Raw genomic sequence first — 21,941 nt, 5'->3', positions numbered from 1 at the left:
GGCACTCGGTCGAAATCCGACGACGCCTTGTCAAGTGAGACGAAGAAACAGAGAAGGCCGCGAGGACGGGGAGCGACTGGGCAACCGGTTTAATATTCGTCTGCGAGCCTACATACAATATAGTGCTAGCTGGACGAGGTGTGCCTTGTTCTGCAGGCCTGTTTCAAGGGCTATGTGCGTCACCCGAGATCCACGATAACCGGGAATGGAGCCCCCGGGCCCTAGCCTGCTCGTAGCCATGGACTTGCACCATCCCGAGATCGCAGGTACGAGGCAGCACATGAGAGAGCCTGTAAATTTGGCTGGCATGTTGGGGGCTGGAGGCGGTTAAACTCAACAGGAGGAGTGACCCCCACTTATTTTGATGGTGCAGCCGGGCCCGCTGCGGTCCCGTCCGTGTCCGCATTCGTCTTTTTGGAGTAGGACCAGATGCTCGAACTTTTTTTCTTTTCTTGTTAGCTGCAAACGGATATTCACTCTGATTGTCAGGTTCTCGGGTAGATCCATCGCATTACCTCGAGGAGTAGGAATGAAGCCGTTTGCCTTTGGGCGCATCGATAGCTTCGGCAGGGTCATGCCAATTTCGTATCAATTCATTGTCCTGTTTCGACATAACCAACGGCATCGTGCATACAGCCAGATGCCTTGCCCAAACAAACCCTCACTACTCGCCATGATCGCCTTCAGCGAGCCCGTTCCGCCAACGCCCACCGCAGAAAAGATGCTCGTGGGCTAGCCTATCCCCAGAATCTGCATCAGAGAACAGACAAGACTGCCTTGCCCGTTTCGTCAACCCCCCGATCATCTCGACTAGTTTTGACGCCGAGCAGCCGCAATGCCAACCAGAGGGCTACTGCTGAAAGCAGGTATAGAGGGAGGGAAAAGTGGGCATGTGGGTTGTCGTGCGATCGAGTGCTCGCCCATGGAAATCGTCATAAGTACATTATACCGGGTACAGGTGTGGTCCATTATCGCTATGCAGCCGTGTGTTGTGATGGGAAGATGCAAGATATAATACAGACGCGACGAGGTCCCTTCTCATCCACCATGACTGGTAGCTCAGTGGGCTGGGGCTTGGTAGTTCAGGGGCCGCCTAAACTCGGTCAGTATGTGCGCCCCTTTCAAGACGCAGAGATGGGCGTGGCACTTACTTGAACAGCAAGATATGCGGCTCCGGTTCGTGGACCTCGTAGTGTTCCCAACCGAGGCTCTGTAGTAAAACGTCAGACGCTGCCATTGTGGCGATCGGCGGTGGCGTGTGCAAGCCCAACTCACCTGAGTGATGCCCATAGCGCGCCATTCCTCCTCCCAGAGAAGCTTCAAGGTGCCAGTGGTCTTGTCGTGAAACTGTTCTGGGATGGCTTTGAGCATTGGCTTAGGTAGCTGGACATGCCGATACTCGTACTCGCTATCGGAATACCTAGGCTAGTGGGTAAGCAGACAGAAGTCATAAGAGGCGTGGGGCTGCAAAACGCACCGAGCAGAGTAGTGGATGGAATCGATAAACTCATCCAGTTTCGCGCGCTCCGAGTCTGACAGAGGCCGTGGTACGAGATTTCGACGGCTAGTGTCGATGCCCATTTGATTGTGGTTCGCCATCTTGCCCGCGTGCGTGAGCTGGAATCAAACGATGTCCTGCCTCAAAATTCCTTCTGCTGCCGCGCTGGAGAACACGTCGCCACTTCTAAGCTGGGAAGCCGGGGCGAAATTCGATGGGCCGCGTCGTCTCGAGGTCGGGCGGTGTCTGTCTGAATGCGATGCTTCGAACGCAGTGGAGAGCAGATTGTAGGCAGTTCTAAAAGGGAAGATCTGGGAAGAGCTTCCAAGGTTGAGGTAGGGAAGATGTGTCTATGTGGGCATAAATGTTGATTTCAGTACACGCCACAATTTCAGGTTTCTGAAGGGGCGTTTCTCTTTTCACTGTCGTGAGGATGAGGGGCAGAAACGCAGTTGCAAAATCGGCAACAAGTTCGAAGTAAACAAAGCCCGATTACGGCCCCACTGTTTCGAGGGCCTGCATGGAATCTTTTGCCTCAGGCTGCAGTATTCGGCAGCCTCCGACTGTAACATCAGGTGCAAGTCACATGATCCCTCATTTTTGATGCCTTGCGTTCCAGGCCAAGATATCAGATACCTCACCATGCAATGGATTCAAGATTTCAAGGGTACCACGCGGTATTGTCACTTGAGGCCAAAATCAGCTTGAGTCTAGATTCACTTCCTCTCTCAAGGTCCCTGAGCAATTTTGGTACGCAGAGGTGTGATTTGTGTTGTTTTCCGCCGCACTCTTCTGTTTTGAAGAACCGCCCATTTGTTCCCCACGCGGCGGCGGCTCCAAAATATCACCAACGCGTCTACACCAGAACACCAACCTAGCTAGGCCTGCAGCAAAGTCACACCAGTTGTCGGGCCTGCACCTTCCTGACAATAATTCCTCTGAATTTGCACTGCAGTCCTCAACTTTGCGATACCTTTTTATCGCCGCGCCATGGAAAACAAGCGCAAGGCTGCTGGCGCAAATGAGGCTGGTCCCACCGACGGTGAGGACCGAGCCGTCAAGCGACGAAAGGTATGCGCTCCCTCAAACACCCTTTCAAGAAACCTGCACCTTTGTTGGGATGGGGACAATTGTGCCAGGCTTCTTTCTCTATTCGCGGTAGAAGACCATGGCAAGGCCGGTGCGGAGTGGGCACATCAAGCGCACCCGCACCAGCCTATGCGACAAGTTTACTGTCATCAACTCCAGCCCCTCAACACCCATTTTTAGCTTGACCTTCAACCAAGTCAAAAGTAATTGCATACAGAAGGAAGCTAACAGGTCAATCCAACCACAATAGCAGCACCAGTCACCGCCGTTGCCCCAGCAGTTTGATCTCTTGAAAGGCGAATCTCCCGAATCGACGACAGCCTACGGATTGATTTTCCTTGAGCAGATCCGAAAGACAGCCGATAAGAAGTGCGTTGCCTCCCAAGCATCTTTGCTTAGCACATAACACCCCCCTGCGCAACGGTTATCAATCTACACTGTCCCTCCCCCTTCCCCCAGAATTGAACTTGTTCAACGTTACCTCGCTCCCCCATTCTCTCTCGAATGCCCTATCCGAATGAGAGCCACCCCAACTGATATGTTTTATCTCCCTGCAGTGGCCGACCTGTCGCCCGTTATTTCGAAGAGCTCCTTCCGGAGAAGAAGAATGAGGACTACTACAAGAAGATCCAAATGCCCATTTCCCTGGCGACTATCGAGGAGAAGCTGAACAACCGTGAATTCTCCACCCTTGCTGAACTAGAGAGCTACTTCAAGCGCATGGTTACCAATGCCAAAGAATATTATAACCGAGGCTCCCAGGTCTATGATGATTCAGAGCGTGTTCGAAAGGCCCTGAGCAACTACATGGTCAAGACCAACCCGGCATATAAGCTCATTCCTGGCTACAGCTGCCAGCCAACCCCCCTCCCTCCCGAGTCGGAAGCCCGGTCTGGAGAGCCTGAAGGAAACGAAGGGGAAGGGGATACTGATGGTGGGGAAGACGACGAAGAAGACGATGATGACGAAGACGACATTGACGATGATGCAGATGCTGGACCAACGGGGAGAAGGAACTCCCGTCGGTCACAACGGAGCTCAGTCCAGAAGGTGCCAGAAAGGGTTGCTGGAGGGAAAGCAAAGCCGGATCACGAATACGAAGGTGTTTCCTACAAGCGACTCAGCTTTCAGCAGGCTCAGGAGAAGATTGTCGAGGAGATGATCCGAGAAGAGGACGAAGAGTGTGTGACCCCTCGCTCTTTTGCAGTCTATGAAACTAACAATGTGCTAGTGAGCCCGGCTGGATGAAGTTTGAGGCCTTCCTGAATCTCCCTCCTCGATCGCTGAAGGAGTACTTCAGCATCATCACCGATCCCATCTCCTTGAGGGCTCTACAGAAACTGGTGAAAGGCATCCATGGTCGGCAGCCTGCCACCGGCGTTAGCGACTTCAAGAGCTGGGCTGCGTTCGAAGAGAAAACTAGTCTACTCTGGAGCAATGCTCACTACTTCAACGAGGAAGGCAGCTCGATCTACAACTTGGCAACAGAACTCAAGGCACGTCTCCCTACGTCGATTAATCTGCGAGATTAGCTTCATGCTAACGTGCTTCAGGAATTCTTTGAAGGCCAACTCAAGAAAGCCAAGGCTGCGGTTCCTGAGCCACCTCAGCCAAAGATCAAGCTCAAGGTAGCGCCATCACAGGAGTCCCCAGCGCCACCTGGTCCCAAGAAGATCATCACCATCCACGTTGGAGGTTCTCGGGGCAGCACTGCGGCTTCCCCAGCTCCGGCAGCGGGCTCTTCAGCCAACTCCAATCCACCTCCACCAGAGATGTCCCAGAACGGTGGTCCAGTCCAGCAGGTCTTGCCGCCAGCCTCGAGTGGTGGCCCGCCCGCGGCGATGAATATGGGTCACCCCGAAACTGCTGGGAGCATGTCCGCATCGGTCGTATCTCCCAGCCCATCCCTAGCTGGCGTAAAGCAGGAACAACTCACTCGCCAATCGCCGGCCATGATCCCCCGCTCGAATGGGACGCCAACCCATCCCGCCCAAGCTCCGAATGGTGCTGCCATACCGGCACAAGCCATGTCGGCACAGCCCCTATCGGCGCAGGCCCTACCGGCACAGGCTGTCCCGCAACATCAACCGTCTATGCCAGCGCCGAATAGTATCCAACGCATTCCTCCGGCCCCCCCGAATCGGGTCTACGACAAGGACTACCGAGTCCCAGGAAAAGGTAGGTTTATCTGGCTATGTTCAGTCTAGCGCGCACTCTGCTAACAACGGGTATAGACCTCGCCGATGCGCTCATCAAGAACCTGCTCATCCGCGGCCACCCAGCCGTCCCAGTGGACACGAGATTCAAATTTGAGCTGCCAGCTCAGCATTTCTTGGGCCACCAAACGGTCACTACTTTCGTTCCGAGTAACCAGTCCAAGTTGCAGATCATCCTAACGATTGCTCCACTTGAGAGACAAGAGCGTCACTATCGACTTTACGTCATGGTGAATGGCATCACGTTGCCTCGCTCAGTTCACATCCCGATCCCCGGAGACGATCTCGAGATCACGGCTGATACTTTAACCGTTGACGCCACGCTGCATCCCGGCATCAACTGGATCGAGGTGCACTTGATTGCGGCGCTCCCCAAAGGCCAGTCATTGCCAGAAGGCGAAGAGTGCGAACTGGAGAAATGGAGGGTCATCGCTCAGCTGTTGCGGTAATTGCATATCGCGCTGTTATTGCGCTCTTATTGCGCTAGGACCCAACGAGGGTTTGGGTGCGCATTGAAATCCTGTGTTGTATGGAGTATTGTCACCATCGCTCGATTGCGAGGTGTTGGTTTGCTTCCGTGTTTTTTTTGTTGGTTGCCTCGGTTTGTGATATTGACAACAGACGGGGCTTAGAATCCGAGGGCTAGCTCAAACCTTCTGTGGCATCATGGACTAAGCTATGGTGTCAGGTGCTTGGTGTAAGTAGTTTGTATGAAAGACCAATGAGACATTTCTGTCAAGTCTGAAGCCGTACTCCACGGCAGGATGCTATCCCCGCCCCTTGATTGTTACTGTTCTTGGATCTGTCAGGAATGCAGGACCCATGAGGCTTTGTCGTGGCTTTGAACTGGGTGCGGACTTCTTCTCTGGAATGCGATATAAAGCTATTTGCTTCTCATTTCACCGTTCTTTGTTGGCCATGCAGCTCGCACGTCTCTCTGCGTTTTTCCCCTTGGCTAGATTCTTGTCTCTTTCACACGCCGTTCGCGGGCATGACTTTCCCAACTTTTCATTGTTCTTGCTAGAGCCCTGGCTGGATGCGACTCATGGTTTCCTGCCACAAGCATCATCGTAATGCAATGCACTTCATTGTCATTGCCAGGAGGGAATCTTCCCGCACCGGCTGGGGAAGGAAGAAACACCACCTACAGCCCACGCTCGTTTTACATAAGGCCAACCTCTCCCGGTACGCCAGGCGCTGAGAACGAAACCCAGGACAGCACGGAGAGGAATACCTGCAATTCCCCAACGATGGACAACTTTACCAAGAAACCCAGGATCTACAATCCTGACGAGACCGCATACGCCGTCGGTCCAAAGAACAAGTATGCTCGCAACCTGCTCGATATCCTCGGCATCGAAGAGAGCCGGCTGGTCCCGCAGGCTGAGCCCGGCTCAACCAGACGGCGTCGGACGCTCAAGGCGCTGCGGGGATGGAGGCCGACGCAGATGCGCTTCACGAAGGAGTGGCCAAACGAGGAGCTCCCCGATGGATGGTACGACATGGCCTACATGGACCTCTTCATACGCGTGCAGAACTTTGCCAACAAGTACTTCAAGTTCGAGGACATCCCAGCCGTCCCGGGCGAGTCACCGTGGCTCGACGGCTTCTCGGACGAGTTCATCTACTACGCCGGCACGATCGCGAGGCAGGACAAGCACCGCGGTGGATGGGATGCAATCCTGACGTCCAAGGCCACGCGCAATTCTCTGGTGATCGGCGTCATTGCCAAGGTCCTGGGCATCAGCGTCTTCGACAAGCTGCTCTTCGGCGCCGACAAGGTGCAGGAGGAGATGCTCGCTGCCCAAGACGAGGCCACAATAGAGACCGAAGGTGAGTCAAGCCCTCACTCGCAAGTTTTCCAGCGATCGAAATGCACAGACAAGGCTAACACCCCGCAAAGGCTACCGCCGCACCGACCTGCGCGCCCTGTCGGTGCGCACCTGCATGGGCGACGACATCGTGACGCCCAACTTCTGGCCGGCCGTCGACGCGCTGACGATGCAGCTCCTGGCCCTGCTGCTCCCGGCGCTCGACCTCGTGGACCGGCATTTCGCCGGCAGCCGCGCCGCCAACCCGCTGCGCGCCGTCCACCAGGACCTGCACCACGTCGTCGCCGAGGCCGCGTACCTGTCCATCGCCATCCGCTGGTCCGGGTCCATCTTCCGCTTCGTCACGCCGCTGCCGGGCCAGCAGTGGGAGCTCGACCAGGACAACGTCGACAACGACGTCTACGAGGCCTCCAAGGCCGCCGCGGTTGCCGCGATGCCCGCGGCGGCGGCGGCCCCTATGCAGAAAGGAGACGGCGCCGGTGCCGAGACCAAGGGCAACCTCGCCGCCCAGCCCTGGCTCCTAGCCAAGGTGCAGATAATCCAGTGGCCCGAACTCCAGCGCTGGACCCCCGTCGGCGACCCCGCCGCAGCTGACCCCTCTTTTCCCGACGGGGACGGGGACCCCGGCCCGGGCGCGGGCGAGACCGTCTCGTCCATCATGCGCAGCCGAGTCGTCTACTACGCCGGCGTCACGGGAGACGAGGCCGACGCCGCCGAGGCGGTGCCGGAGCTGGCCGACTACGTGCGCGGCCTGCGCGCGGCGCGGCGGAGGCGGCGCGTGAGGCCCTTCGCACTGGGTGCTGCTGCTGCGGCGGCCGCGGCGGCCGCCGTCGTCGCGGCGGGGTTGCTCGTCTTTGCTGTGCTGGTGCTGCTGGGTGGTGTCGGGGGTGATGGGGGCGTGGCTGGCGCGGAGGCGGCGAGGGCGCGGGGGTTGGTGGAGGGAGGTCTTGCTTGGGTGGCGGTGGCGTGGAGGGACGTCTTGTCGTGGCTCTTCTATCTCTGGGACCTGATGGGGAGGGTGTTTGGTCAGACTGGGAACGTGGGTCGTGCCCCGTTGCCGCTGGCTACGGAGACGGTTTCGGTTCCGATTGGTACTCCTGGTCCCGTGTCTTCTCCCACTGGTATCTGGAAGTTTAAGGCGGCCTGAGTCTTCACTGCGGGGGGTTTTCGGAGGTCTGATGTATGCTTTAATCACGGAGGCGGTCTCTCTTGGCTTGAGTCTTATCTCCGGGATGCATCGATTGGGTAGGTAGAGGTAGTCAACTACTGTGATTTATTGTTGGGATTGCGCAACACGCTTCATTTACAACAGCATCGTAGGCTGAGCCAGTGTCCCTCCAGGTCGTAATTGTGAGTAGGTAGCATCGCGGTTGACGAAGGATATGCCTTTGAATTTGAAAAGGGTCATTTCTCCCTCCCACTCCAGCGTTGCCCCTTTTCCTTCGGTTATCCGTTATTGCCCCAAAGACGCAATACTCAAACAATTCTCTTTTCCTCCTCTCTTTATTTTTGTTTTCTCATGAATTTCGAACATTCAGGGGCTTCCATTCAGTCCCCCCACCCTTGCCCCCAAATATTGTCGCAAAGGTACGTACCTGGCGGGAGCCCCACTTGGCCGCGATTCACCGCCAAAATTTTTGACAAGTCGAGAACTCCGTAGCTACCTACCTAGAAAATGCTAAACTCAACGAGAGCTCCCCACGCCGTTATCATGAGACGGATCGCATAGTTCACCAAAGAAGGCGAACCTCGCCCATTATACATGGACGCCGCGGCACTCCTCAAATCGCAAGGTTGGAGGGGAAAGGGCCATTCCCTCCACCCCACCGACAACTCGATTGGGCTCGCGAACCCGCTCCTGCTCTCCCGAAATAGCGATGGCCGCGGCATTGGCCAGAAAAAGCACTTCACGAGCGACCAGTGGTGGCTCGATGCCTTTGACCAGAAACTAAAGGGCCTCGACACCTCCGGGAAAGGCGTGGTCCAGTCGGTGACCAATGGCGCATTGGACTTGGTGACTGCCGGCAATGGGAAGTTCTCGGGCACGAGCTCGCTGTATGCAACCTTTGTAAGAGGTGGGATGTTGGAAGGGACGATGACTCCCGACTCGGCTGAGGAGACGACCGATGCCACGCCTACCAGCCAGAACCGGGAATCCGTACCCGGTCTCCGGAGCGGGCTGAAGAAGGAAACCAAGGAGGAGCGGAGGGCAAGAAAAGCAGCCAAGATGCTGGGGAAGGCGGAGCGCAAGGAGTCCGAGAAAATGGCACGCAAGTTGCTCGTCGAGACTAAGGAGGAACGACGAGTTAGGAGAGCTGAGCGGCGGGCCGGGAGGGTTGAACGACAGGCCGAGAGAGCCGAGCGGCGAGCTAGGAAAGAGGCGAGGCGGAAGAAGCGACAAGAGAAGGAAGCACGGAAACAAGCGAAGGAGGCACGGAAAGCGGCTGGGGGGTGAACACCCAGGCCAACGTGCGAGTACACTCAAGTTTCAAAGCAACCCGATCCCAGCCCCGAAGAGTCGATCGCAGAGGGAAACTAAGCGAAGTTCGGGTTATATCCCGATGATTGCGGGCTCGTGATCAGTCAAGGACGTCTGAGGTCTCTCGGAAAGCCCGAAACAAAGCCACATAGCGCGGCCGGGGTTCAGCATTAGAAGATAATGTGTCACCATATCTAGATTCGAGCATGTAGGCTGCGAGGCAATGAGCAATGGGAGCTCGCCACATTATGGTTGCTTTGGGATTTTCCCGGGCTTGTTCGATAATATCCAAGGTCGTCTATCCCAGAACTCATCCTTGATGATGTCGAGATGCTCAACCGTGATCTGAGCTTTTACGCGCTTCTTCCTATCGCTCTCCAATTGCGTCTTGGACTGCTGGATGGGTTCCGCAATGTTCTCGACATCCTCTGCCACGTTATGAGACCCAGGTTCGACGAGCTCGTACTGTGTCTGATTAACATCCTTTACCCCGTCTAACCGGGTGGGGTTGATACTCACACCCCTGAAGATAACGCTTCCCTTCTTGAGCATTTCTGGCTCGTTGTTGTAGTTGATTTTGAACCTAGAAAATAAGATCTCATTTTTCTCGGCAGCAAGAGTCCCCTATATAAGTCAGCTAGCTCACTTCTCTCCGCGGTGCCCCTGCAAATTTAAACTCACAGCAAGGGTCTGTTCTGCCTCCCTGGCATCTAGGCCGCCGAGTTGGATGAGCGCCCAAAAGGTCGTGTTGTAGAGGTTGTTAATATGGCCTGTTTCTTTCGTTAGCAGAAATTGCGGCCTTTCTGACCCCGAGCCTCTTACAGTCGACTTGTCTCCAGCTCATGTAGTCTCTCAGATTCTGGACACTGGGGTAACAGACGGCGCGGCCGTCAAAACTTGGCAGCGGCGGAGATAGTGGTGTATCTGGAAAGTAGGTCGGCCAGAAATGGATGTAATACCCGGTGAATGTCGACACTATGGTTGTAATGAGCTTACTTGTGGCCTGTTAGCCCCCTTTCGAAACACAGCAGATTGGTAAAGTACCTTGCTCTTCGCTCGAAGAGAGTACAGGTCTTATGAAGTACGAAGCTAGATATCAGATCTTTGGGTTAGAGAAATTAATTGTCTCCCCGTATTCAGAAGTAAATCACACCTGTACTCGTCGCTGATCCCATATCCGATTGTGATGTCTGGAAGCTCGGCCATGACTGCCTTGGCCGCGGCGTTCATGAGCTCCAGCGCCCTTTTGTCATTTGGTTTTTCGAAGGCATACTTGTTTGCGAACCTGGAGAAAAGTTTTAGACTGGGAGAAATCTAACCCCATACCTCCAGACCTTACTTGGTGAAACCTCGGCCATCAATCCTCACGACGATCCATGTGTTGGGCAGCAAGGTATCCAGTTGCTCGAACTGCCTGACATACTCGAACCTGTACCCAAAACGTAAGCATGAATCCCTGTATCGCTAATCCTAAAGAGCCTTTACTTTGAGTTGGCCATATTCCGCAACGCTGAACCAGTTGATTAAGTACATAAAATTGAGAGTCTTGCAGCAGCTTGAAGTCCACCAATCTCATGGTGAGCCGCACTAACACGGATGAAGTGGGGTCTACTACACGGATGAAGTGGGGTCTACTACACGGCTGGAGATCCACCCCCACCTTGGCTGTCCAAGTGGTACGCAGGTACCTGCCACACCGCGGGGTGTGAGTTAGACTTGATAACTGCATAACAACTTGTAAAGGACAGACCCTGCCCCTTCATGATGAAAGAACGTCGTATTGACACCAGATTTTACTGGCAGATAGGTGCAGAAATAACGAAGGGCTGGTAAAGGATATGGCTGTCAAATTACACCAATGACGTGCGTATAATATTGGGATCCTAGTACTGTCAGGATCGTTTCGGTCTGAATAACGGGATAACCCCCTTTACAGCATATCGAAGAACCACATCGCGCCTCAAAGCACCTCTAGCTTTCCAAAGTTTCAACATCACGTTCACCAATGCCGAGGCGGGAATTTGCTTGTCTCAGCAATTCGACGCGAACACGAAAATGAATCTTCTCCTGTCCGACGATTACCTCCTTCAAGACTACCCCGAGAACATAACCAACACTATACGGTCTGGGCATTCGACATGTGTGCGCTTCAATCGCAAGGGCGACTACCTTGCCTCTGGGCGCGTTGACGGTACCGTCGTGATATGGGACCTCGAGACGATGGGCGTCGCGCGCAAACTCAGGGGTCATTCTAAGAACATTTCCTCGCTCAGCTGGTCGCGATGCGGCAGGTATCTGCTCTCCGCGTGTCAGGGTTGGAAGGCCATTTTGTGGGATCTTCAAGATGGCACGCGATATCGCGAGGTTCGCTTTCGTGCCCCCGTCTACGGCGCGGAGCTTCACCCCTGGAACCCGTAAGTCCCGTACCTGAACTTGGCCCTCAACAAAAGGCAAGGAGCCTAACAGCTTTCAGCCATCAGTTTGCGGTTGCTCTATTCGAGGAACAGCCGCTCTTAGTCGATATCACCGAACCCGTCGATGTGCGATACGTTCTACCATCCGTCCCCAAGCGAGCGAATGTCGAGACGGACGCCGCGCTAAAGGAGAAGCATGCGAAAGAAGACGCACGGCATATGACGACAGCGATCATATACACGGCGGCTGGGGATCACATTCTAGCGGGCACCAACAAGGGCCGGCTTAATATAATTGATGCGAAAACCCGAGAGATCATCTACTTCGAGAAGATCTGCGGCGGGATAGTAACAACACTACGTCTTACAGAATCCGGCAAGGATTTGCTTGTCAATGCCCAAGACCGCATCATTAGGACATTCCGGGTTCCGGATTTATCGGCAGCAGATCTTGACCCTGACACGATCCAGATACCCCTGGAGCACAAGTTTCAAGACGTCGTCAACAGGTTATCGTGGAACCACGTGGCGTTCAGCTCAACAGGAGAGTACGTGGCGGCTTCCACATACAATAACCACGAGTTATATATCTGGGAACGCGGACACGGGAGTTTGGTAAGGATGCTCGAGGGGCCGAAGGAGGAGCAGGGTGTCATAGAATGGCATCCCCACAAGGCGCTCTTAGCCGCTTGCGGCCTGGAGACGGGGAGAATCAATATATGGTCCGTGACAAGTCCGCAGCGCTGGTCCGCTCTCGCCCCCGACTTTGTCGAGGTGGAGGAGAACGTGGAATATATCGAGAAGGAAGACGAGTTCGACATTCACCCCCAAGAGGAGATCCAGAAGCGTAGACTGGACCAGGAAGATGAGGACGTCGATGTCCTGACTGTCGCAAACGGAGGGCTTGGGGAGGACGTGGATGCATTCCGTATGCCTATACTGTTTGACCTGGGCGAGTCAGATAGCGAGGAGGAATTTGTGAACGTATCACTCGGCACCTTGAGGCGTAAGAGCCCCGGAGATCAAGAAGATGCCGAGGCGGCGGGAGAGGAGAGGGGTGGCAAAAAGCCCGCTGCAGGTGGAGGGAGAGGGAGGGGAAGAAAGAAGTGATGCTCGCTCCACAGCCCAGAGATACCCAACAAAGGGCTTGAAGCCCACCAAGTTTCGAAGAATGCCGCATCGCTGCCAATTATGAGAGTAGGTAGTGCGCTAGCCGTTCCTGTAGGGAGCTACAGCGTAAAAATACCGTCAAAAGCCGCGAGATAAAAATGGTTGGCGCATATCAAGCTGGAATCGCGATGGTGCAAATTGTGGTTGAGTCACCGGCGACGGATGAGGCGTAAAGGGGTTTTAAGGGTAGAGGGCGTATGTATACTTGTAGGATACAAGACGTAGCTTTGCAATCGGTAAAATTGGCATGGTTCCTGTGTGGATCTATGTAGAGCTGCATAAGTACGGGGTATATTGAAGTACTCACTACTTGGGAATGTCCTGGCTGTGAATTGCTTACTAAATAGGACTAGCGTATTTCCGGGTCCTCAGCCTTCGAACTTTTCAACCCCGTTCAGTCTCGCCTCTGCCCTCAAACGATTCATCACCAAACAACACACCTACCAACACCCGCAAAGCGCGTCGGAATCCGCGCATTTCAGTCGCTCGCGGCCTCCCGACACGATTTTCGAGCGAATAAACGGCCTTTTTTAAATCGAGTCGCGTCTGAGCAGTAGGCGACACTGGAGAGAGGACGAAATTGAAGAGTCGCTCCTTCGGGGCCGCAGGCCTGGGTTGAGCCTGGAGGACATCACCGATCGGCACCATCGACAGATCCATCGGAGGACGCATTTCGCATCGACGCGCCTATTAATCCTGTCGTAGATTTACCTTCTGCGACGTTTTCTCTGGGCCTCGATAAGGTTTGCTCGGCCGGGAATCGCAAAACTCTGCTCGTCAGCCAGATCTCACCTTCTGCGCACCGATTTCAAACTCTGCCCTCCCACAACCCTTTCCCCCAAGTTTTCCCAACACCGTAATCAACGTCACACGACAAGATGGCGAACCTGTACTTCCCGCACTCTGGTGCGCCTCTCAAGATCATCCAGGAGATTCAGTTCGGGCTGCTTTCTCCCGAGGAGATCAAGAGCATGAGCGTTGCGCACATCGTCTATCCTGAGACTATGGATGAGACCCGAACAAAGCCTCGCGATCAAGGCCTCAACGACCCTATGCTTGGTTCCGTTGACCGGCAGTTCAAGTGCAAGACGTGTACTGAGAACATGTCCGAATGCCCTGGCCACTTTGGCCACATCGAGCTGGCAAAGCCTGTCTACCACCCTGGCTTCATCAAGAGAGTCAAAAAGATCCTCGAGATCGTCTGCCATAATTGCAGCAAGGTGTTGGCTGACAGGGTTAGTTGCTATGCTATGCGCTAATATGACCAACTTCGATGCTAATCCCAGACCTTAGAGTGATCCCGAGTTTCTCGCTGCGGTGAACACGAGAGATCCAAAGCTTCGATTCAATCGCGTCTGGAATGTCTGCAAGAAGAAGAAGCGATGCGAGAATGAGGTTGCCAAGAAGGAAGATGATGGGGAATTCGATCCCGGCAGTAATCCATCAAAGCCCGCTGCTAGTCACGGCGGTTGCGGAAATATTCAGCCAGCTGTCCGTCAGTCGGCCCTTCAGCTTTTCGCGACGTTTGACGTCAAACAGGAGGAGGGTGGCAAGACAAAGGACAAGAAGCCGATTAACCCCGATATGGCCCACAACATCCTCCGCCGTATCACCGACGCGGACCTCTACGATATCGGCCTAAACCTCGAGTATGCTCGCCCGGAATGGATGATCATCACCGTCCTTCCTGTCCCCCCGCCCCCGGTTCGGCCGAGTATTTCGATGGATGGCACTGGGCAAGGCATGCGAAATGAAGACGATCTGACGTACAAGCTCGGCGACATCCTTCGTGCGAATGGAAACGTTAGGCAAGCCATTGCGGAAGGTGCTCCCCAGCACATCGTGACAGACTTCGAGAATCTCCTTCAATATCACGTCGCAACCTACATGGACAATGATATCGCTGGTCAACCTCAGGCGTTGCAAAAGAGCGGGCGCCCCGTCAAGGCCATTCGTGGCCGCCTGAAGGGCAAGGAGGGTCGCCTGAGAGGCAACTTGATGGGAAAGCGTGTCGACTTCTCGGCTCGAACTGTCATTACTGGCGACGCCAACATTTCGCTTGATGAAGTCGGTGTGCCTCGCAGCATTGCACGCACCTTGACCTACCCCGAGACAGTGACGCCCTACAACATTGGCAAGCTCACCCAGCTCGTTCAGAACGGCCCGAACGAACACCCAGGTGCCAAGTACGTCGTTCGTGCTGATGGCACTCGCATCGACCTTCGTCATCACCGCCGAGCAGGCCAGATCCAGCTGGAGTACGGATGGAAAGTCGAGCGCCACTTGATCGATGGCGACTACATCGTCTTCAACCGTCAGCCTTCCTTGCACAAGGAGTCCATGATGGGTCACCGAGTCCGTGTCATGCCATACTCGACCTTCCGGTTGAACCTTTCCGTCACCTCACCGTACAATGCCGATTTCGACGGTGACGAAATGAATCTCCACGTTCCTCAGACCGAGGAAACCCGAGCCGAGATCAAGGAGCTGTGCATGGTTCCTCTCAACATCGTCTCTCCGCAGCGGAATGGACCTCTAATGGGTATCGTGCAAGATACTCTTGCCGGCGTCTACAAGCTTTGTAGACGAGACGTCTTCATTACCAAGGAGGAAGTGATGAATCTCATGCTTTGGGTTCCCGAATGGGACGGCATTATCCCATTGCCGGCGATCGTCAAGCCGCGACCTCGGTGGACCGGAAAACAGATTATTAGCATGATTATTCCCAAAATCGTGAGCCTTCACATGGGCAACGACGCGAAGGTTGACAACCCCATTAACGATGAAGGGGTGCTCATCCAAACGGGCGAGCTCATGTACGGCTTGTTGTCCAAGAAGAACGTCGGTGCCACGGGCGGAGGTATCATTCACATCTGCTTCAATGAGATAGGACCTCAAGGAGCGATGGACTTCCTGAATGGTTGCCAGCGCGTGGTCAACTACTGGCTTCTCCACAATGGCTTCAGCATCGGCATCGGCGATACTATTCCTGATGCCCAGACCATCGAGAAGGTTCAAGAGCACATCGACACGGAGAAGGAGGAGGTTCGAGAACTCACGCGGATGGCCACTAATAATGAGCTTGAAGCGTTGCCAGGCATGAACATCCGAGAGACATTTGAAAACAAGGTGTCAAAGGCTCTAAACACGGCCCGTGATAAGGCCGGTACGACGACGGAGAAGAGTTTGAAGGATCTCAACAATGCGGTCACCATGGCACGTTCCGGATCCAAGGGTTCGTCCATCAACATCTCACAGATGACTGCCTTGGTCGGCCAACAGATTGTCGAGGGCAAGCGTATTCCGTTCGGATTCAAATACCGGACTCTTCCCCATTTCACCAAGGACGATTACTCGCCCGAGGCTCGCGGCTTCGTCGAAAACTCGTACCTGCGTGGTTTGACACCGAGCGAGTTCTTCTTCCACGCCATGGCTGGTCGTGAGGGTCTGATCGACACTGCCGTCAAGACGGCAGAGACGGGTTACATCCAGCGTCGGCTTGTCAAGGCCCTGGAGGACGTCAGCGCCAAGTACGACGGCACCGTTCGTAACTCCCTGGGAGATATCATTCAGTTCGTCTACGGCGAGGACGGTCTCGACGGCGTTCACATCGAGAAACAGCGCGTCGACCATCTAAACATGTCTGCCGGGGCTTTTGATGACCGTTACCGCCTTGACGTCATGGACGAGTCGACCTCCGCATCTGCCCTTGAGATGTTGGAGTATGGGAAGGAGTTGACCAGTGACCCCATGGTGCAGGAACTCCTCGATGCCGAGTACGACCAGCTGGTCTCAGACCGTAAGCTCGTCCGAGACATCAACGCCCGAAAGAAGGATGAAGAGATGATGCAACTCCCCTTGAATGTTGTCCGCATCATCGACACGGCCAAGAAGCTGTTTAAGCTCGATGATACCCAGCGGAGCGACTTGACCCCCAAGGATGTCATACCAGCCGTGCAAAGTCTGACGGACCGGATGACGGTTGTCCGGGGTGGGGACCCGATCTCCAAAGAAGCCGATTACAACGCCACCATCCTTATCAAAGCCCAGATTCGCTCGCGACTGGCTTTCAAGCGCCTTGCTGTTCAGCAGCGCCTTAACAAGCTCGCGTTTGAGCACATCATCGGAGAGGTGGAGAGTCGCTGGGCGAGAGCCATGGTATCTCCTGGCGAGATGGTGGGAGTTTTGGCAGCTCAGTCCATCGGAGAGCCCGCCACCCAGATGACGCTGAACACGTTCCATTTCGCCGGTGTGTCTTCCAAGAACGTCACTCTCGGTGTGCCCCGTCTCAAGGAGATTCTCAATGTCGCCAAGGATATCAAGACTCCGTCCATGGTCGTCTACCTCGACAGCGAGAACGCAACCCAAGAAGAGGCCAAGGGGATGCGAAGCGCCGTCGAGCACACCAGCCTCCGCTCGGTCACTGCCATCACCGAGATCTACTATGATCCGGACATCACGTCGACCAATATCCCCGAAGATATCGACATTGTCGAATCCTACTTCCTCATCCCAGACGAGCACCATGATACGCCGGATCACCAGTCCAGGTGGCTGCTGCGTCTCACGTTGGATCGTCAGAAGATGCTTGACAAGGAGCTCCGGGTGGAGGATGTCGCTCACCGTATCAAGGAGCTCTACAAGTCGGATCTTGCCGTTGTCTTCAGCGATAACAACGCCGAGGAGATGGTCATCCGTATTCGGGTTATCAAGCAGGATGACGACAAAAACGATGACGGCAGCAAGACCATCGAGGACGATGTTATGCTCAAGCGTCTCGAGAAGCATCTTCTCGATAGCTGTACTCTCCGAGGCGTTGAGGGCATCGAGAGGGCTTTCTTGAACAAGGGAACCAGGCTTGTTGAGACGGAGGATGGCGCATTGATAGCCGACAAGAATGACGCCAGGTGTCAAGAGTGGTACCTCGATACCCAGGGCACAGCCATGCGCGAAGTCTTGACGGTGGAAGGCGTCGATGCTTCCCGAACCTACACCAACGATCTGTGGCAGATCGTCGAGGTCTTCGGCATCGAAGCTGCGCGATCCGCCTTGATGCGCGAGCTCACCCAGGTTTTGGCTTTCGACGGTTCCTACGTCAACCACCGACATCTCGCGCTCCTGGTTGATATTATGACCTACCGAGGCAGCATTGCCGCCGTGACCCGCCATGGTATCAACAGGGCGGACACTGGTGCTCTCATGAGGTGTTCCTTCGAGGAGACGGTCGAAATCCTGCTCGAGGCCGCTGCCATGGGCGAGCTTGATGACTGCCGAGGTGTCTCGGAAAACATCATGCTTGGCCAGGCAGCTCCCATGGGCACGGGCCATTTCGATGTCGTCCTCGATCCAAAGATGCTCGAGACGGTCATCTCCGACAACTCCCGAATGGGACTGATGCCCGGCATGACAATCAAGGGCACCCAGCTCGAGGGATCCGCCACTCCGTACGACACGGGCTCGCCCATGGCAGAGAATGGCTATATGGGCATGGCCTCTCCTGCCCTCGGCAACTTCTCCCCAATTGTCGGTGCCGGGTCAGAGACACCCGCCGGCTTCGCTACAGAATACGGTGGTGGGTTTGGCTCCAGCACAGTCAACCCCTACGCGTCCGCGACCAGCCCGCGCCCAACCAGTCCCTTCAGCACGTCGCCAACGTCGCCCTTCAGCAGTGGCTACGGTGGATATTCGCCCTCTTCACCTGCTGCAGGCTACTCGCCGACGTCTCCTCTCATTGACGCTGGTGGTCGCTACGCCTCGTCTCCGCAGTTCAGCCCATCGTCGCCCTCATTCTCTCCTACGTCTCCAATGATGCGACCGACCAGCCCGGCTAGCCCCAACTACAGCCCGACGTCTCCCAGCTACTCGCCTGGATCGCCATCTGCGGCGAGGCATTATTCCCCCACCTCGCCGGCTCAGTTCAGCTCGCCAACCTCGCCTTCCTACTCGCCGTCGAGCCCTAATTACAGCCCGGCGTCTCCCAACCTACATGCGACTTCACCCTCGTACTCGCCTGCGTCGCCTACCTGGTCGCCAACGTCCCCAGAGGCGTATTCGCCGACCAGTCCGACCTTCCAACGCTCGCCTGCCCAGCATTCTCCAACCAGCCCTGGATACTCCCCGACGTCGCCATCTTTCTCCCCGCGCTCGCCGGGTAGAGGTGCGTCTGGCGGAGCAACGAATGACCAGTAGTAAGTACAATGCCAGCCGGCCACTATTCCTGCAACCACCTGCTAACATCCTGACCCCTAGCTCCCCAACCTCGCCTACCAATGATTAATGTCTTGGGCTGGCGCATAGCGGCACGGCATCAGGATGTCTTCCCCAAAGGCGAACGTGTAAAGGGGTATTTTTTTAATCGGTTTCTTTCTTTTTTGGCTTCCCTGTCTCCTGATATTCGCGAACCGAGTCTGCCTAAAATAGACATGGCACTTACGTGGAAGGACTCCTTCCTTGAACCTGACGGGAAAAGGGGGGAGCGGCGCCTCATTATCAGAACCAACCAAAAAAAAGGGGGGAGGGAGGGGGAAAGACGATGAAAGCAAGTTGAAAGTTGATTGGCATTTAGCAGCGCACACAGGGGCAGCCGGGAGGGTTGTAATGATTTGTGTAAATTAGGGCGAAGGAGTCATTCAGAGGCTTGCGTGCCTTGGTCTCGTATCCAGACTGGCAAATCAAAATGAATTACAACGTCTTTACGACTGAAACGAAATTGTGAGGCCATCCCATCATCCATCGCATTGTCGAGTGTGCGCATGTCTCTTTACGGAACCTCGGGAGGCAACTAACTGATCAGACTGCCCGTTCCCCTTGCCAGTATGGCAACTGTGACTCCTCCCCTTCCCCTTCCCGTCCGTGACTCTTTTGACTCGGGGAAGGATTCTTGGTCTGCTAGATATCCCTTAACCTATCCCCCCCGGGGCTGTCCAGCCGTGATATACACAACACACGAGTCGAAGGGGGGTTCAAAGCCCAAATTACGAGGGAATGGAGGGGACGGAGTTCAGCGGGGGCACAGGCTCTCTACCGCAAAAGGCGCGGCGGAATATCTAGGCTGCGTGTTCTGTGTTTGGGGGGGGGGATCATCTCGTTGGCGGCGAAGCCGGGATACGCTTGAGAGGTCAGGGGCAGGGGGGAAAGGGGAGATGAGGCGTTGTTGGGGCGGGCAGGTGGCCGGGTGGCCGTGATGTTCGAGGCCACCCGGCCTATGGGGCTAGGTGATCGTGCAATGGCTTGCGCCCTGTTCAAATTTCCCCCTCACTCTCCTTTTCCTTCGTACAACGAACCAGTCTTGGGTCAGTATGGCACTTATTGACGCAGGAGGAATCTCGCTTCTGCCTGTTTTGGGGTGGACTATTCACAATATTTTACGTGATCTGTTAGCCACCTCGTGCCGTCATGGTGCGGTTCAGCGAATGGGGTTTTGTCAGTTGAACCACGGTGGCCGCGGATTGGCCAGGCGACCTAAATCTGGCTGCGCTTAAAATTGCGAGGTAACGCGCGTTAGACGTTTAGGCGCCTATTAGACCTGAGCTAGGCGTTCCTGAGCCGCAATAGGCTGAATCGAACCTGTCAAAATGTGCGAGGACCCACCCGATGCTGCACCATGTCGCTTGTATCACGACGTATCGCGGTACTTAGTGCAGCAGGGTGGGTGGCCAAGCTTGGCGAGTGGTTGCCTCTGGCGGCTGGGCGATGTGCCGAGCCGTGTCGGGTGTGAGCCAATCCCAGAAGTGTCGCGACGCTCAGGTGTAAGCCGCGTCCGCAATAGGTGGTTTTGCGAACGCGGCAGGGGTTCTTTTCATTTCTTTCGCAGGACAGAATCACCCGAATCATTTCTGGCTCTTAAGATGGGTTCTCAGGAAACTTGGCACGGACAAACTTACTCTATGTTGAACATGCGGCTGACGGCACCCCCAAGGCTATGTCGGCGGGGCAGTTACGGTTACAATGTGCCTCCGCGCTTCTCATCTCCCACAGGGACCACTAACACAACGTAGATGGTCAAGCACAAGCCTCTCACAACCTGGCTTTCCCTCCCAATAAATAACCGCAATGTATGATGGCCACGGCACGGACAAGCCGCCTAGATGCAATGTGGCCGAACCGCGCACTGATGGAGTCATGTTAGTTTAGCAAGAAGCATGAGGACCTCGTTCCACAACCAACGACGATCATGGGATCACATTCTTTCCCAACGGATGCTCCTCGGCCTGACACGCCAGTCCCATATTGGGTCCAATAACCCGGATATGCGAGGGGGGCTCCGGGGGCGGTCCAGAACCCCCGCTAGGCCGGTACGGCCAAGGGGGAGGATCTACACTAGTAGATGTGCCAACGCAGCTTCAACGAAGCGCGGTGAGGCACGTTCCCCCAGAGAGGACAAGGTTGCATCTGTGCGTTACGTGTATCCCTTCTCCCCCGCCCGCCACGGTCGACCTTGTGCACGTCGGGCACATGCAAGTCGTTGCACATGTCCAACGCATCAATCCGGCTGGTTATCTGGCCACCCATCCGCCGGGGGGTGGGGGGGGGGAGGGGTTGGCAGTCCGGAGAGGGAGGGGAGAGAACCACGGACACAGATATGAGTAGGGCAAATCATGTGGGGAAGGCTGGCGGCTACCCCGTGGAGGGTGAGTGGTTGTTCGCTGGCGATCATGCAGGACGGGCCGTGACGGGATCGCAGGAAGGTCGCAGGAAAGGAACTAGGAGCAGGCAGGTAGGGGGTATGACCAACTCCTCGTATTCTACCTCCCGATTGAGCACAGGGGTCTTTATTTCCTTGGATGCTGTTGGTAATCAACAAGTGGTCCGAGGCGTTTTGGTTTTGTCCTTCGTTTCTCATATGTATGTTCTTTTTTGGGGGGGAAGGAAATATACCTAGGTTGTTAGTGGACAAGGCGCAATAGCGGAAGCGCCTGGCCAGGCCGTCAAAACGGTCGGCTGGGCTGTAGCTGAGCCCCACCTTGCATGTTCGCAGGCTGTTTCTCGGGCGCGCCTTGACTCTCATCACATGATAGATTCGCCATGCGGATGCACATGTTAACGACAGGCGCTCAGCCTCTAGAATGGTTCAGAGCCTGCTAACTGCCACAAGGAATTGGCAGCGCACGGGAAAGGTAGAGAGTGAGGATCGAGATGTTCAAAACGAGAGTGTCCTGATTTTTCGGCAGCCATCAAACTTTGGGTTGGCTCTGGGGATTTGGGTGGGAGAAGTGTGGGTCGTGAAACTGGAACGGGTGGGGA

At 55.3% G+C, this 21,941-nt stretch overlaps 7 protein-coding genes across 7 annotated transcripts; 5 read left to right on the top strand and 2 right to left on the bottom strand.

Annotated features, from left to right (window-relative positions):
• Positions 1-575: 575 nt before the first annotated feature.
• QBC33DRAFT_539157 (cyclin-dependent kinase regulatory subunit) lies at positions 576-1,950 on the bottom strand. Its single transcript, XM_060427969.1, has 4 exons — positions 1,478-1,950; positions 1,276-1,420; positions 1,152-1,210; positions 576-1,093 (listed from the first exon to the last, which is right to left on the bottom strand). Exons 1-4 carry the CDS (start codon positions 1,597-1,599, stop codon positions 1,060-1,062), a joined length of 360 nt encoding a protein of 119 aa, XP_060283303.1. The 5' UTR covers positions 1,600-1,950; the 3' UTR covers positions 576-1,059.
• Positions 1,951-2,146: 196 nt separating this feature from the next.
• On the top strand, positions 2,147-5,544 carry QBC33DRAFT_539155 (Bromodomain-containing protein). Its single transcript, XM_060427968.1, has 6 exons — positions 2,147-2,569; positions 2,838-2,956; positions 3,145-3,768; positions 3,819-4,083; positions 4,141-4,765; positions 4,822-5,544. The coding sequence occupies exons 1-6, from the start codon at positions 2,489-2,491 to the stop codon at positions 5,250-5,252; spliced, it is 2,145 nt and encodes a 714-aa protein (XP_060283302.1). The 5' UTR covers positions 2,147-2,488; the 3' UTR covers positions 5,253-5,544.
• On the top strand, positions 5,545-7,933 carry QBC33DRAFT_570048 (uncharacterized protein). Its single transcript, XM_060430559.1, has 2 exons — positions 5,545-6,636; positions 6,707-7,933. The coding sequence occupies exons 1-2, from the start codon at positions 5,877-5,879 to the stop codon at positions 7,780-7,782; spliced, it is 1,836 nt and encodes a 611-aa protein (XP_060283301.1). The 5' UTR covers positions 5,545-5,876; the 3' UTR covers positions 7,783-7,933.
• Positions 7,934-8,089: 156 nt separating this feature from the next.
• QBC33DRAFT_77137 (uncharacterized protein) lies at positions 8,090-9,267 on the top strand. Its single transcript, XM_060433053.1, has one exon. It carries the CDS (start codon positions 8,398-8,400, stop codon positions 9,088-9,090), a length of 693 nt encoding a protein of 230 aa, XP_060283300.1. The 5' UTR covers positions 8,090-8,397; the 3' UTR covers positions 9,091-9,267.
• QBC33DRAFT_77100 (Thg1 C terminal domain-containing protein) lies at positions 9,226-10,681 on the bottom strand. The gene is made up of 8 exons (XM_060433052.1): positions 10,600-10,681; positions 10,454-10,543; positions 10,268-10,399; positions 10,159-10,203; positions 9,937-10,109; positions 9,796-9,884; positions 9,634-9,738; positions 9,226-9,579 (listed from the first exon to the last, which is right to left on the bottom strand). Exons 1-8 carry the CDS (start codon positions 10,611-10,613, stop codon positions 9,361-9,363), a joined length of 867 nt encoding a protein of 288 aa, XP_060283299.1. The 5' UTR covers positions 10,614-10,681; the 3' UTR covers positions 9,226-9,360.
• Positions 10,682-11,116: 435 nt separating this feature from the next.
• On the top strand, positions 11,117-12,935 carry QBC33DRAFT_539145 (SWD1-like protein). Its single transcript, XM_060427967.1, has 2 exons — positions 11,117-11,528; positions 11,588-12,935. Exons 1-2 carry the CDS (start codon positions 11,170-11,172, stop codon positions 12,636-12,638), a joined length of 1,410 nt encoding a protein of 469 aa, XP_060283298.1. The 5' UTR covers positions 11,117-11,169; the 3' UTR covers positions 12,639-12,935.
• Positions 12,936-13,096: 161 nt separating this feature from the next.
• QBC33DRAFT_539141 (DNA-directed RNA polymerase II subunit RPB1) lies at positions 13,097-19,387 on the top strand. The gene is made up of 2 exons (XM_060427966.1): positions 13,097-13,933; positions 13,992-19,387. Exons 1-2 carry the CDS (start codon positions 13,577-13,579, stop codon positions 18,885-18,887), a joined length of 5,253 nt encoding a protein of 1,750 aa, XP_060283297.1. The 5' UTR covers positions 13,097-13,576; the 3' UTR covers positions 18,888-19,387.
• The last annotated feature ends 2,554 nt before the right edge of the window (positions 19,388-21,941 follow it).

This window comes from Phialemonium atrogriseum (genome assembly GCF_030411735.1).
Source record: "Phialemonium atrogriseum strain 8032-3 unplaced genomic scaffold QBC33scaffold_13, whole genome shotgun sequence".
Classification (NCBI taxonomy): Eukaryota; Fungi; Ascomycota; class Sordariomycetes; order Cephalothecales; family Cephalothecaceae; genus Phialemonium; species Phialemonium atrogriseum.
This window is presented reverse-complemented; position numbering and strand designations above follow the sequence as displayed.

Bases quoted from the DNA above. Each gene is read 5' to 3' on its own strand.
- QBC33DRAFT_570048 (XM_060430559.1), top strand. From the start codon at position 5,877: ATGCAATGCACTTCATTGTCATTGCCAGGAGGGAATCTTCCCGCACCG. The intron at 6,637-6,706 runs GTGAGTCAAGCC...CACCCCGCAAAG, and splicing joins GGCCACAATAGAGACCGAAG to GCTACCGCCGCACCGACCTG.
- QBC33DRAFT_539155 (XM_060427968.1), top strand. From the start codon at position 2,489: ATGGAAAACAAGCGCAAGGCTGCTGGCGCAAATGAGGCTGGTCCCACC. The intron at 4,084-4,140 runs GCACGTCTCCCT...AACGTGCTTCAG, and splicing joins ACTTGGCAACAGAACTCAAG to GAATTCTTTGAAGGCCAACT. The intron at 4,766-4,821 runs GTAGGTTTATCT...CAACGGGTATAG, and splicing joins CTACCGAGTCCCAGGAAAAG to ACCTCGCCGATGCGCTCATC.
- QBC33DRAFT_77100 (XM_060433052.1), bottom strand. The intron at 10,400-10,453 runs GTAAGGTCTGGA...ACTTTTCTCCAG, and splicing joins GATGGCCGAGGTTTCACCAA to GTTCGCAAACAAGTATGCCT. The intron at 9,580-9,633 runs GTGAGTATCAAC...AATCAGACACAG, and splicing joins GAAGCGTTATCTTCAGGGGT to TACGAGCTCGTCGAACCTGG.
- QBC33DRAFT_539145 (XM_060427967.1), top strand. From the start codon at position 11,170: ATGAATCTTCTCCTGTCCGACGATTACCTCCTTCAAGACTACCCCGAG. The intron at 11,529-11,587 runs GTAAGTCCCGTA...AACAGCTTTCAG, and splicing joins GAGCTTCACCCCTGGAACCC to CCATCAGTTTGCGGTTGCTC.
- QBC33DRAFT_539157 (XM_060427969.1), bottom strand. From the start codon at position 1,599: ATGGCGAACCACAATCAAATGGGCATCGACACTAGCCGTCGAAATCTC. The intron at 1,211-1,275 runs GTGAGTTGGGCT...GTTTTACTACAG, and splicing joins GCGCTATGGGCATCACTCAG to AGCCTCGGTTGGGAACACTA. The intron at 1,094-1,151 runs GTAAGTGCCACG...GACCGAGTTTAG, and splicing joins CCGCATATCTTGCTGTTCAA to GCGGCCCCTGAACTACCAAG.
- QBC33DRAFT_539141 (XM_060427966.1), top strand. From the start codon at position 13,577: ATGGCGAACCTGTACTTCCCGCACTCTGGTGCGCCTCTCAAGATCATC. The intron at 13,934-13,991 runs GTTAGTTGCTAT...CCCAGACCTTAG, and splicing joins GCAAGGTGTTGGCTGACAGG to AGTGATCCCGAGTTTCTCGC.
- QBC33DRAFT_77137 (XM_060433053.1), top strand. From the start codon at position 8,398: ATGGACGCCGCGGCACTCCTCAAATCGCAAGGTTGGAGGGGAAAGGGC.